The sequence below is a fragment of the Echinops telfairi genome, unplaced genomic scaffold (assembly GCF_000313985.2).
Source record: "Echinops telfairi isolate 266 unplaced genomic scaffold, ASM31398v2 ScPeMD7_6273;HRSCAF=7185, whole genome shotgun sequence".
NCBI classification, from domain to species: domain Eukaryota; kingdom Metazoa; phylum Chordata; class Mammalia; order Afrosoricida; family Tenrecidae; genus Echinops; species Echinops telfairi.
Window position 1 is genome coordinate 16355 of NW_022110173.1, and position 12668 is coordinate 29022.

The following is a 12668-nucleotide window of genomic DNA, read 5'->3' on the forward strand; positions in this document are numbered from 1 at the left end:
GGTTAGTGTTCTGGCTTATTCTCCAGCACTGGGGTCCCAGGAGCGGGTGAGTGTCCTTGTGATGGTTCCTTAAATCCGGGCTGGGGAACCAGGGACCGTTTGCTGATTTATCGCATCATTTGCTGGCAGTACAAAATCATCAACTTAAAAACCAGCCTGCTCTATTTGGCCAAACAACCGACTCACCCCTCATGTGATGGCTGGGACTGTTTCTCTTTGGTGAAGTGTGTGGTTAGTGGGTGCTGATGGTCCCCCACCCCTGCTTTAGACCAGTGTTTCCCAAGTGGGTGATACCGTTGGGGGGGGGCAGGAATGATCTAGGGGGGGAGTACAAAAGCAGGTACCTACACTTGATCCTGGATTATGGGCTATAGTACAGAAGTTTTTCATTGCCAGGGGGGGAGGTGAGTAATTTTTTTTTTCTGAAATGGGCCCAATACGTTTGGGGAGCTAGGCATTAGACTGCCATCCTAGTTGGTAAAGACCCTGACCAGAGGTCAGACTGGAGGATTCCCTCATGACAGGGGGGTCGAGGCTCCAGAGGGAACATAACTGTGCCCAAGGTGACAGCAGTTGGTGTGAGCCCCCAACTAGAAGCTGGCTACCACCTGCCCGGCAGTCCCCCAAAAGTGGAAATATGTAAGTGAAAGATAGTGGCCTTTTCCCGGGAACATTTCCTAAAACAGCCAGGATTGGGCCCCGGTGGTCACTAAATGGAAGTCCAAGAAGCCAGACTGGTGTGACTTCCCAGAGACCTGGCGCTGCCGTGAAGCCCTGGGGAACAGCTATGTGCTGGCTCAGAAACCCCAGAAGACGTTAAACTCATGCCACTGCCCTGAGAAAATGCCCCGTGTGGCCCCGGGGCTGTGTCCAGGCAGGTCGGGCTCCAGCAGCCCGCCCCACCCCACCCCTGCCATCTCTGGCTCCTTCTTGTCACGTGAGTCTGTCTGCTCACCCTGCACTGGCTGGGTGGTGGGGGGAACTCTGCGGGTGGTCTTGCTGGGTCCTCAACCAGGAATAGGGTGCTGTTGCCTCCCTAGAGCTAGTGGCTGGCTTCCTTTCCCTCCCTGACTGAATCAGGGTGCCTGTGTGCCCTGTTTTAAAGCAATCAGCTTTATAAGAGGTACCGCCTCCCAAAAAATGGATTTCCCCCATGTATTTAAATTTTGTTTACAAAACAACCTTATCACCTTCGAAGTACTCTCCATTACATGTAATACATTTGTCAAATCTGCAAGTCCATTCTTGGAAACATTTCTCAAACTCATCTGTTTGGATGGCTGAGAGCACCTCCCTCATTTTTTTCTTCACCAATATAGTCAAATCGCTGTCCTTTCATGTCCCTCTTCTTTCATGGAAACAAAAACAAGTCTCACGGATTGAGGGCAGGTGAGTAAGGTGCATGGGGCAAGAGAAGAATGTTTTTTTAGTCCAAAACTGGTGTGTTAGTCCAGGTAGACTAGAGAAACAAATTCATGGACACTCATATGGGTATAAGAAAGAGGTTTATATACAAGAGTAATTGAGTATTGAGAAAACATCCCAGCCCAGTCCAGATCAAGTCCATAAGTCTAATACCAATCTATCAAGTCCTCTTCAGACTCACGCAACACATGCAATGATGCCAAATGCAGGACGATCCCAGGCCAGTGGGTGCAAAGTCTTGTGGATCCAGTGGAGGTAGAGGCATCTCAGCTCTGGCAGGGGTCTCCGCATGGTTCCTTCAGGTCCCAAGGCACAAGGTCTATCAGCTTAGCGCATGTGTCTTGTCAGTAGAGCATCTCTCAGGGAGTGAGCCGAGAGAGAGAGAGAGAGAGAGAGAGAGAGAGAGAGAGAGAGAGAGAGTCTCCCACCTCCAAGGAAGAATACTGGAGCTCCCAGAATCCTCAGGAGAGAGCCACGCCCACACAGAGGCTTCATTGGCTGTGATCTGATTGACAGGCTAGTCTCCACCCCTTCACTCTGAGTCTTCACATTGACACCAGATGATGTAACTACCACAAGTGGCGCACTGAGATGGCTGTGTGAGCAGGTGCATTCTCGTGGCGGCAACCCCACCCCCACCACCACCACCCCTGTCTGCCACAAATTAGCCCCTTTTTTGCTCACACACTGTCATGCATTCCTCTCAGAACCTCTGAATAGAAAGTTTGATGAGCAGTCTGGCCTGGTGGGACAAACTACAAATGCCCCATGCCCCTCACATCAGATAAACAAATGAGCATCGTCGTGATCTTTGATTTCCCTTGACGAGCTTTGGGGGGCTTTTGATGATGGCCTCTCTCACTGGCTTGATAGATGTTTGCTTTCGGGGTCGTAAGAATAGCACCTTGTCTGGTCACCAGTAATGACCTTGGGGGAAATAACGACTGGGTCACGTCAGAGCTGTTCTTTCAAAACTCAGCATGTTTCCACTCAATGCTCTTTTTCCTGGTCAGTCAGGACCTGAGGCACAAATTTCACATTGATGCTTCTCAGTCGCAAACATTCCATTAAAATTCGCTGAACTGAGCTCCAAGACAGTCCAGCAAACCTCCCCATCTCTTCAGTGACCCATCGTCGGTCTTTGAGCACACGTGCATGAATTTTGACAACATTTCTGTCTATTTGGGAAGTTGACGCATGTCCAGTTGTCATTAATCAACATTTCACCTTTTTTGAAATGAGAAAACCACTCATACACTTGAGATTTTCCCCATAGCGCTGACCTTGTAAGCTGGGTTCAACATCACAACATTTTTCCCCGAGCAGGAAACAAAATTTCACAGTCGCATGCTGTTCTCTTAAATCCGCCATCACAAAAATCGAGGTTCCAGCAAAACTCCATTTACAAAAAAGTTCGCTGTGACCAGAGAGAACCTTCCCAGGCGATGCCACTGAGTGCACTAACTCTGAGCAAGTTGCTCGCCTAACTGGAAAAATGCGTACTGTGAAAGCTCCACACAGCAGGGCTTTCCTCCGTTTTGTTTTGTTTTGTTTTGTTTTGTTTTGTTTTGTTTTCGGAGTACGCCCTCATGTGTGGGGGGGTGTACACGTGCTCACACAGTGATGGGAACATCTGTTATGATGGGATCAAGGTGTGTGTGTGCATGTGTGTGTGTGTGTGGTACATACATGTGCACACACAATAATGGGACCACCTGTTATGAAGGAATCTGGTACATGTGTGTGACAGCCCGTGTGCACACACAGGGAAGGGAGCCTTCTTTATCCTCTGCATGCATTGGGGGGGGGGGGTGTGTGCGCGCTTATTCTTCTACACTGAAGAAGCCCAGCCGACTGGGGGGGTGTGCGCACAGAGGCACCTGCACATGGGGGGGTGTGCATGTGCACACTCACTGGTGAGCAGCTGGGGACACATCTCAGGACAGTGCGTGCCAGAGCTCAGCATTGCCCATGCCCCTGGCATGCAGTGCACCTTCTAGGGCACATGGACACAGCACAGCCAAGTCTATTCTGGTCCAACAGAGCAGCTCCACCCAGGCCAGGCTCAGAAACCCGCAGACAAACGCACTATGTGGGGGGGAAGAGGAAGGGCGGGCTGCCTAACACCTGCGTAGAAGACTGTGGCCACCACCTGCTTAATGCCAGCGGAGGGTGAGATCACCTTTTATGCCACTCTGAGTCTGAGTTGGATTAAGCCCGCCCTGCACCAATGCTGAGGGCTAAAGACCGCACCCGCACCAGCAGGTCTCCGCTGTCCTCACCCCAAATTGGACAGGTGGGCAGGAGTGAGGAGGGAAAAGGAAGAGAGGGGCCCCCGTGGCGACTTCCAAGTGAGCGTCCCAAGATGGTGCAAGCAGCCCCGGTGGCACCGTGGCTTACACACTGGGCTGCTCACTGCAAAGCCAGCAGTTCCAACCCACCAGCCGCTCCACGGGAGAAAGCCGAGGCCCTCTGTCCCCGTGAAGATCAACAGCCTGGCAGACCCACAGTGCAGTTGTACCGCGTCCTGTAGGGCTGCGGTGAATCAGAGTGGATCCCGTGAGTCAGAGTGGATTCCGTGGCAGTCAGTCTTTGTGCGTTTGGACGGTGCTCTACCAACTCTTGGACACCAGAGAGGGCTGAGAGGCAGGACATCGGGGGTCCTGGGTGCGGAACCCCTCCAAGCAGATTCAGGTGGGTCCGTCAGCCAGTATTGGATTCCAGTTCACACGAATGTAGGTTTGTGTTTAGACGCAGCTCTGAGACCAGTGAGCGCCTAGCTGCAGACAAGTTCTCGCAGCAGTGCACTTGTTTGGGTCTCGTGATGGTGCCTGGAAAGAACCATCCAATCACAGCAGTGGCTTCTGAGAGGGCCTGCTGGGCCGCTTCAGTTGAGGCAGGGAGGGCATGGTGACAGGTTTTGGGTGGGGACCCCAAAGGGGTCATCTGGACAGACTTTCTTGCAGGACACAGGATGGGCACAGGAAGATGTTTTCAGCACATGGACAGCTGCATTGGGTGAGGACAAGGCCGGGAGACCACACACAGGAATGTCCCACAGGAGCACGCACCTGCTCATTCTCCGAGGGGGGGCGGGCAGGTGTCCTGTGAGAAGGTCACCAGGAGACCCTCCCCCATCCACCCTTGTGCCCTGATCTTGCCCCTTCGGACTTCGTTGTATGCCCCGAACTCAGAGAACATTGAAAAGGAACACGATTTGAATCTCTCAGGGATGCCCACACACACACCCATTTTTTTTCTTTCTGTGTGGTCAGTTGAAGAGCACAGACTCTTGGGGGCGGGGGGGTGGTGGTGTCACGGGGCGGGCAGAGAAAGAGAATGCTGTCCTCTGAAGTGGACTGACCCAGGGTGAGGATATGTCCAGAAACCATCGCTGCGCATTTGTACTTTTTTAACAGAATTTCAATGATGTTTGCCTGGGTGCTTCTCGGCTCACCCTTGTCCAGGGTCCCTCAATGCCGCAGTTTCCCCCACAGCTTGCGCAGACCAACCAGAGGCTTGGCCGTGGGCCTGGGGTTTTGCTCTGGGGTCTGGGGGAAGGGAGATGCAGACAGAGCCTGTCCTAGGGGGGAAAGATAGCGTCCTCCAGCTCTGATGGAGGAGCGAGGGCATTAGCCTTGGGCCCTCATTCCATCGGGTCGGCTAGGAAGGCCTGGGACCACAGGCCAGCAGCCTCAGGCCCACGCCCAGCGTAACCAAAGACCCAGACTCGCCACCATCCGGTCCCTGCTGGCTCACAGTGACACCCTGTGGGTTTCTGAGACTCCTACCTGTGTACTGGAGTCGAAAGCCCAGTCTTTCTCTTGGGAAGCGGCCCGTGTTTCAAACCACCCACCATGCAGATTAGTCCCAGGCTTAACCACTACACCACCAGGGCTCCTCCATAGCAAACCGGGAGCTGCCACTTGGCGAGGTCCCAGCCCTTCCTGCACCAGGGGTGTTGAGAAACGCTGCTCTCGGGCAGTGGTCCTTCAAAAGTGCGGTCACGGGGCCTGCAGCACCTGGGCCTGCCAGGTAAACAGAGTCTCAGGCGCCAGCCCAGACCGGCCAGGCGGGCTAGCACCCTTGAATATGGTCCGGTGGGGGTCGCACAGGCACCGGGCAGCAGCGGCGTCCTGGCGTCTGATGGCTCTTTGTCCCTCTCCTCCCCGCCCGGCAGATCTGCGGGATGGTTCTCACCTGCTGCTTATACCGGAGATTCCAGCTGCACTTTTCCTAGTGGCCGCCACCTCCCCTCTGACTGCCCCTCCAAGGACAGATGCCCACCCCTCTGCCAGGCCTGCGGAGCAGCACCAGCTCCACCAGGGCCCCGGACTCCGCCGCTGACTCTGTGTCCACCCCCTGGGAACCTGCCAAGTGCCTGCGACCACAGCCCAGCAGGGCCCCTGGGCCCCTCCCTCAGTGCCAACCCCCCCCAGATGCAGACAGCGGTCAGCCTGTAGGCAGCCAGAACCTGCAGGCCCCATGGACTTAGGGGACCAGAGCTGGGCACTCCGTTCTCTTAACCCCATTGCCTGGACAGAGCTCTGAACCCTGAGTCCTCTGGGACACCTCCTTCCTACTTAGATGTCCTTAGGGGAGCTGGCCCCCTGCCCCTGCCCCTGCTGCAGGCGGGTGCTCTGCTCTCCACCGGGAAGTACATCAGAGACCCAGCTGCTCTGATCTGCCATCCCCAGAACCTGCTCAGTCAGACACCGTGTCCTGAGAGCCTGGGGGCAGAATCCCAAGGTAGGGCAGCCCAGGAGCTGGGCTGGAGGCTGGTGGGGAGCAGCTGGCAAAGATGGGGAGAGCTGGCTACCCTCAGTACCCCCTAGTCTCTGCTCCCTTCAGGCTTTGCCCGGAGAAACTCACCTGGCCTCCCAGCGTCCAGTGCTGCAGCTCCATCCATTACCAGCGTATCCCCCAGGGGACCCCTGCTTAGGGGCCTGGCGCTCAGAATGCCAGTCTTCCCAGCCCCTCTCCACCCCTCCAGTGCTGGTGGCTGTAAGACCTTGCCAGTGGGGCCAAGTCACAGACCATAGGAGGCTGAAGCCCCTGGGGAGGTGGAGCTCTGAGGACAGAGGTGCTCGGCCCTGGGGCACGCTCTCCCCAACCCCCTCACCCTGGCCACGTGGCCATGCTGGCTGGCTCCTGGGAGGTGCCTCCCACCCCCTGGCCTTCATGCTACCAGCTCACTTCCAACCCTGAACGTAGCAGCCGATTTTGAGGGGACCATCTCAGATACCACCGAGTTGCTCTCCAGTCCATTCCGGCTCACGGTAACCCCACGAGGGCAAGGGGCAGTGCTCCGCCAGGCCTTTCTCCCAAGGCACCTCTGCGTGGACTCAGAATTTGAACCCTTTGGCCTGCAGACAGGCACGCTCACCCTCTGGGCTGCGCTGGGAGTCCTCTGCAGTACTGGGAGAGCCAAAAGGAAGTGCTTCCGGAGAGCGGATTACGATGCTGGCCGATTTCTAAAGAGCAGGCACCAACTCACAGAACCATCATACCCCGCAAAATCTCCCTTCCATTGAGTCCGATGACCCTATAGGACAGGGACTGAAACTCTTTATGGGGGTAGAAAGCCTCCTCTTTCTGCCGAGGAGCGGCCGGTGGTTTCAAACTGCCGACCTTGAAGTTAGCCACCCCACTCATACCACTATGCCACCAAGGCCCTAAGACAACTGTGGTGCCCACCCCCCAAAATCTCTGTCACATGTGGGCTGTGACCTCACCTCTAGCCTGCATGCCCCTAGGTAGCTTGGTGGGGGGGGCGGGGACTGAACCCGGTACTTCCACCACGTGAAAAGGCTTAGACCAGGGCTGAGAGGGGTCAGCACTGGCCTCCACCTGACCCGGCCCACAGTCTGATGGACACAGCTTCCATGCGCTGGGCCAGGCCTGAGTGTCCCATCTCTAGGCCCAGGTCACTCACTGCTGTCCCCAACACGGGCCTGACCTGCACATCTTGGCTTCCCGCCATCCCCCACCCACCCTGCACTAACAGGAGGGCGTGGCCACGGTCTTGGGTGGGCACAGCCACCCCTTGGGGCTTCTCCGCATTCCCCATGGGACGCCATCGACTGCCAGTGTGTGGGGGGAGCTGAAAAGAGAGCAGTCCGGTGAGCCAGACGGGTTCTCCCTGCCGCCACCCTGAGTTCTTCCCAGGAGTCAGCCAGGCTCCTGGAGGTGGGAGACAGAGAAAGGGTGAGGGACCCAAGGTGAACACCTGAATCAAGTGGTTATGCACGAGGTTGGCAGTCCAAGCCACCACGAGGCACCTTGGGCAAAAAAGACCTACTTGAAGAGATCTTGGCCGATAGGAGCCCCGGCAGCACAGGGGGCCACGCACGAGTCTGCTGACCACGTACGGCCGTGAAAACCCTGCGGCGTGCTGTCTGAAATGTACGGGGTCACCATGAGTCAGGCCCGCTTGTTGGCAACTGGAAGAAAGAACGGGCTGGGACAATTTGCACAGCCTTGGTGGGGGGCAGGGGGTGGCCCAGGAAGGCCTGGCTCCTCTGTCCCCAGCCCCACGTATTGGGTAGCTTGCCTGCCTGCCTGTCAGCAGGATTCCCTCGGACTCCCGTCCAGCCCAGCCAGCCACTGCGGGGATGGCTGCCCCAAGCTGTCCAGTGCCAGGGTAGCCCAGAACATATTGGTTCATGCCAGCATCCTGGGGGGCAGGGAGCGGAGGCCCCAATGTGGCAGAGTGCTGCGGAGGGGCACAAAGGGGCTTGTGTCTGGAGCCAAGGAGAGGGTCCGCAGTTGGTGTGCCCCCACCAGGATGTTAGCTTCTCCGGTACCTGCTCAGGCTGGCTCATGCATCCATCGCTGGAAAGAGGACATCCCCATTGAAAGTCCTGGGTAGACAGGACACAGCTGTACGCAGGGTCCAGAGACTCCCCTGGCGTGTTACAGACAAACTGGGTGCCTGGAGCCCCACAGAGGGAACAGCACGGCCCCATCCAGAGCACACCAAGTCGCCCTTCCCCGCGCTCACAGAGACTCCAAGAGGGTGTAGTGCACCCCCAAGCCTCCCTAATGGCAAGTTCCTGGAGGAGAGAGCGATAAACAGCCTTTGGTGGGGGGTGGAGGGCCAGGGGTTGTTTAAAAGGTTTCCCCTGCCCCCTTCCCCAGTAGTCCAGCCCCAACTCCAGGGCATCCGGGGGCTGACTTGCGTGGCCTGAGGGATGAGTAGGTCAAGTGGGGGTCACTAAATGTCCATTGCCCCCCATTTTTCAGACAGGACGTTGAGGCTCAGAGAAAGCAAGGGATTCCCAGTCATGTCATGATGGTTTCTCTCCCCCAGAAGACAGAGCCAAGAGAACAAGGCCGGGAGCCTCTCTGGCCCAACCTCCCATCTCCCTCTGTAGTAATGAGCGGTCAGGCACACTTTCCCTCGGGGCACCTCATGCCCCTCCCAGGGTGCACGGAGTCATCCAGCAGGGCCCAAGTGCCCGCTGCCCACACCTGCAGGCAGCAGAGAACTGTGGTCTGTTTCAGGCTGGCTCTGTGGCACTGGGTGGGGGGCGGGGCTCACAGAAGCGCCACCTCTGGGGCTTGAGCTGAGCTTTGCTGCCCAGAGCTCTCCGTGCCCTCCACTGGGGGAGGGGGGGGGCAGGGCCCAGGCAGGGCCTTTTCTGCCCCATGAACGCCCCCTCTCCTCTGCAGCTTCACCCACCTCAGCGGTCTGCTGGGGTGGGGCTCTGGGATGGAAACATGTGTGGGCATTCACCACTACCCCCACCCCCCGGGCCCTGCATGGCACCGAGGAAGCCAGCCATTTCAACCCCTGGTGGCCAAGTCAACGCAGGTTCCCGGGGACTCCAGCTGTTTCCCGGCAGGGCTGCTCCATGGAGTTTTCAGAGCTCCAGGTCTGTCCTCGATGGACCTCTGGGTGGCCTTTGAATCACCAGCCCTCGGCCACCCCAGGGCAGGGGTGAGGTGTCCCGTGTGAAGGGCCCCAGGACCCTCATGCCTGCAAGACTCTTGGATCTTGGGATCTGACTCTTGGATCTTGGCACCTGCCATGCCCGCCCCCCGTCCCCCACCTTCAGAATTGTCAGCTCAGGGGAGGGGATGGGAGCTGTCTTTCACTCCCCCACTCAAAGCACACTGCTTACTGTCCCCGGTGAGCCTGGGGAGAGAAAGGGAGCAGCCTCTTAACCGGCTGAAGGTGGGGGCGGCAGGGAAAATCCTCTCGTGGGGGCCGAAGATAGCGATCAAACAACAAAACCCACCAGCCGGTGCAGCCCCCACTCCCACTCGCATCGTCCCCTGGAAGCCAGAGCATCCTTCCTCCAGGTGCTTCCAAAGCCGTGGCCTTTCAGAAGCCAGCCCCAGGCCTTTCTCAGGAGGCACCTTCCAAAGTAGGTGCCTTGGTTTCCCTTCCTTAAAGCACGTAGTCCCTAGGACAGGAACGGATGCTGCCGATCTTGGGCTCTCCCACCCCTGTGGAGCCTCGGCTTTGGACGATCTCACAAGGAGCCAGCTCCACCGCTGGCCCCTCTCACATCCCTCCACGAGTCCAGCTGGAGCCCCGGACACGTGGTGGTCGGGTGGAGGACGCCTCGCCCCCGTGCCTCTACTGCCCCACCCACCCAGGGTCGCCCAGCGGGCCCTTGGCCTTGGCTGGGACACCAGGACCCTGAATCCTCTTCCAGAGAGAAAGCAATAGACACCCCAAGACCTGCTTGCCCAGCCACCTTCTCTGTGCCTTGGGGGGAGCTGACCCGTCTTCTGTTTCAGCACACTGCCCAGGCCTGTTCCCCGAGCTGTCCGTGGAGTGGTGCGTGCCAGACGGACCCCTTATCCTCTCATGCAGGCTCCCCAGACACCCCTGGTCAAGTGCCCTGAAGGACCACAGCCCAGGCGACCCAGGCTGTGGGTCCTCACAGTGTTCTAGAAACAGCAGTCGCCTTTGTGACTGTTATTGTAGTTGGATACTAGGTTAAAGTGACCAGATTTTAACATTGGTAAAGCGGGACACCATTGGGGGGGGTGGGGTTTCTTGATTAAAAGTTTGGTTCTCCTGCCGTTCCCTAGCTTGTCGTGCATTCTTTCAAAAAAGCGTTTTTTAAAATGCTGCGGGACGCGGGAAAAAATGTTAAAAATGGGGACTGTTGTGCCAAAAGGGGGATGTCTGGTCACTTTATACTAGGTGCATTCTAACCTACTGCCTAGAGAGACCTGCTCAAGTTGTAAGCACACCCACCCACCACCTTCTCCTTAACCCCGCTCAGTGTTGGCCCAGCTTCCTGTGCCAGGTCACAATAATAAAGCACTGGTGTGGCACTGCCTCCGTTGCTCCGTTCTCTGCAGGGAAGCCCCGGACTGGCCTCCCGGCGGCCACTCAGGACTTTCTCACGGCTCCCCATGACACGCAGTCTGCCTGGCTTAGGAGCCGGGGGGTGCTCTTCCCTGCTGGGCGGCCCCCTGGCCCTGGCTCAGCCTGTAGGACTGGGAGACGGCCACACCACCTCAGTCCAGAGGGGCAGGGTTTGTCCTCATCCCCAAGGTCCACGTTGGAGCATCTCATCATCCAGGGCGGAAAAGAATGGAGCCCTGCTAATTTCTCGGGACGACGTCACCCCTGCAGAGCTAAGCAGGACCGGGTTGTCCCCTCTGATGTGAGAGACCCCCTCGTTTGGATGCACCACCCTAAGGAGCCTGGGGGTGTAGCTCTACACAGTGGGCTGCTCACCCCAAGGTCGGCGGTTCAAAATCACCATCGCTCCTTGGGAGAGAGATGAGGCTCTTCTACGCTATTTCCAGATACGATTACCTATGGGTGCGGGGAGTGAAGATTCCAACACACATTTATAGGGGGCAGAGGGGAGACCATTCCCTTCACAGCAGGTGACAAGACCCAGCCACTGCCCCCTGTGTGCAGCCTAGCTGTACCAGTTCCCTCCCCTCCTCTGCCTGAAGGGGCCGCAAAGGGAAAAGAGGCAAACCCAGGTGAGGCCCCTGGCCTGGTCCCTTGGCCGCCTGGGAACCCTGGGGTGCTGAGAGGCAGCTGCGGACGGGAGGACCCAGCTGAGGCACCCTGTGGCATGCCGTGGCTCATGTTAGTTTCAGGAGACACGTGAGACCCTCTCCACTACGGGCCCGTAAACCCCACTGGAAAGAGACAGCCGTGTCCAGAGCCCCCAGTCTTTGCTGAAGTCAGTATGTGAGTGTGCAGAATGGCAGATATCTGCCCTGGCTGTCCTCTGGCAACTGCAGATAGTGAGTGGTCCTGCTGGACCAGCCAGAGCCACCTGGAGGCCTGGGAGAAGCATCCCCACTGAGTCCACAGCTCCCAGGCAGCCCACTCCCTCCTCCCTGCATCTCCCACCGCCTCCCCTTTCCAGTCACTTGCCTGTGCCCTGGCCATCCGCCAGCAGGGGGCGCTCTATGGGGGTGGGGGGGCTCTGCTTTTAGTGTGGGGACCCTGATGCTCCAGCTTGCTCCCATCTGCTTCTTGCCAAGCAGCTACTCTGCTCCTGCGGTAAGCTGGCATCGTCAGCCCCCTTTCTCCCCCCTTCTTCACCTTCTACTTGCCTTGCTGTCATGAATCTAGTGGAACAGCGCCGTGTACCGGTTCAACGGCCGCCACATGGGCAGTCCAGTGACACTAATGAGACTCCACAAGTTGTGCAGCCACCCTTGCCGTTTCTAAAGGATCCCTCCAGCCCTGACGTGACTCATGGCTCCCGAAGCCCCCACGCCTGACCTTTGGAGCCACTGCTGTCCATGTGACCCTGTGTCGGCAGCTCTTGAAGAGAGCAGCGTGCTCGAGGCAAATGTCCGTTACTAGATAAACCAAACTTGTTCGGCTTAAAGAAGGCTCCAGTGAATCTCTTTTTTTTTGGTCTAAGGTTTAAAGATAATCTCATGGTGATAGTTTCAGGGGCACTCATCCAGCCTCCATGAATCCAGAAGATCTGGATTCCATGAGAATTGGAGGACACACGCATGCCTTTAGTGAATCCTCACAGCAAATCTATCAAAGGGGTACCATGTCGTCGTTTTGTAAACGAGAAGGCTAAGGCTCAGACCATAGAAAGGACTACCCCGGGCTGACACACAAGGGGCTTCACCAAGTTCATGGAACAAGAAGGTGATAGAGTTTTCCCACAGGCTTTCTGACCAAATGCAGAGTGGGAACTGGCACATCCCTCAGCCCCGCCCCCCCCGTCCCCCCTCCAGCCCTGTCCACCCACACCTTGGTCTATCGCCAGTACTGCCATTTCAGG

The 12668-nt window shown here is 57.3% G+C and overlaps 1 protein-coding gene across 1 annotated transcript in view; it reads left to right on the forward strand.

The window, feature by feature from the left end:
- Nucleotides 1–7034, forward strand: part of TSPAN11 (tetraspanin 11) — a gene marked incomplete at its 5' end in the record, with an annotated part of 17067 nt that extends 10033 nt beyond the window's left edge. Inside the window, one exon of the mRNA XM_004717881.3 lies at nucleotides 5606–7034. Within this exon, the coding sequence (XP_004717938.2) occupies nucleotides 5606–5665 (60 nt within the window). The remainder of the gene's footprint in view (nucleotides 1–5605) is intronic.
- Between the last annotated feature and the right edge of the window lie 5634 nt (nucleotides 7035–12668).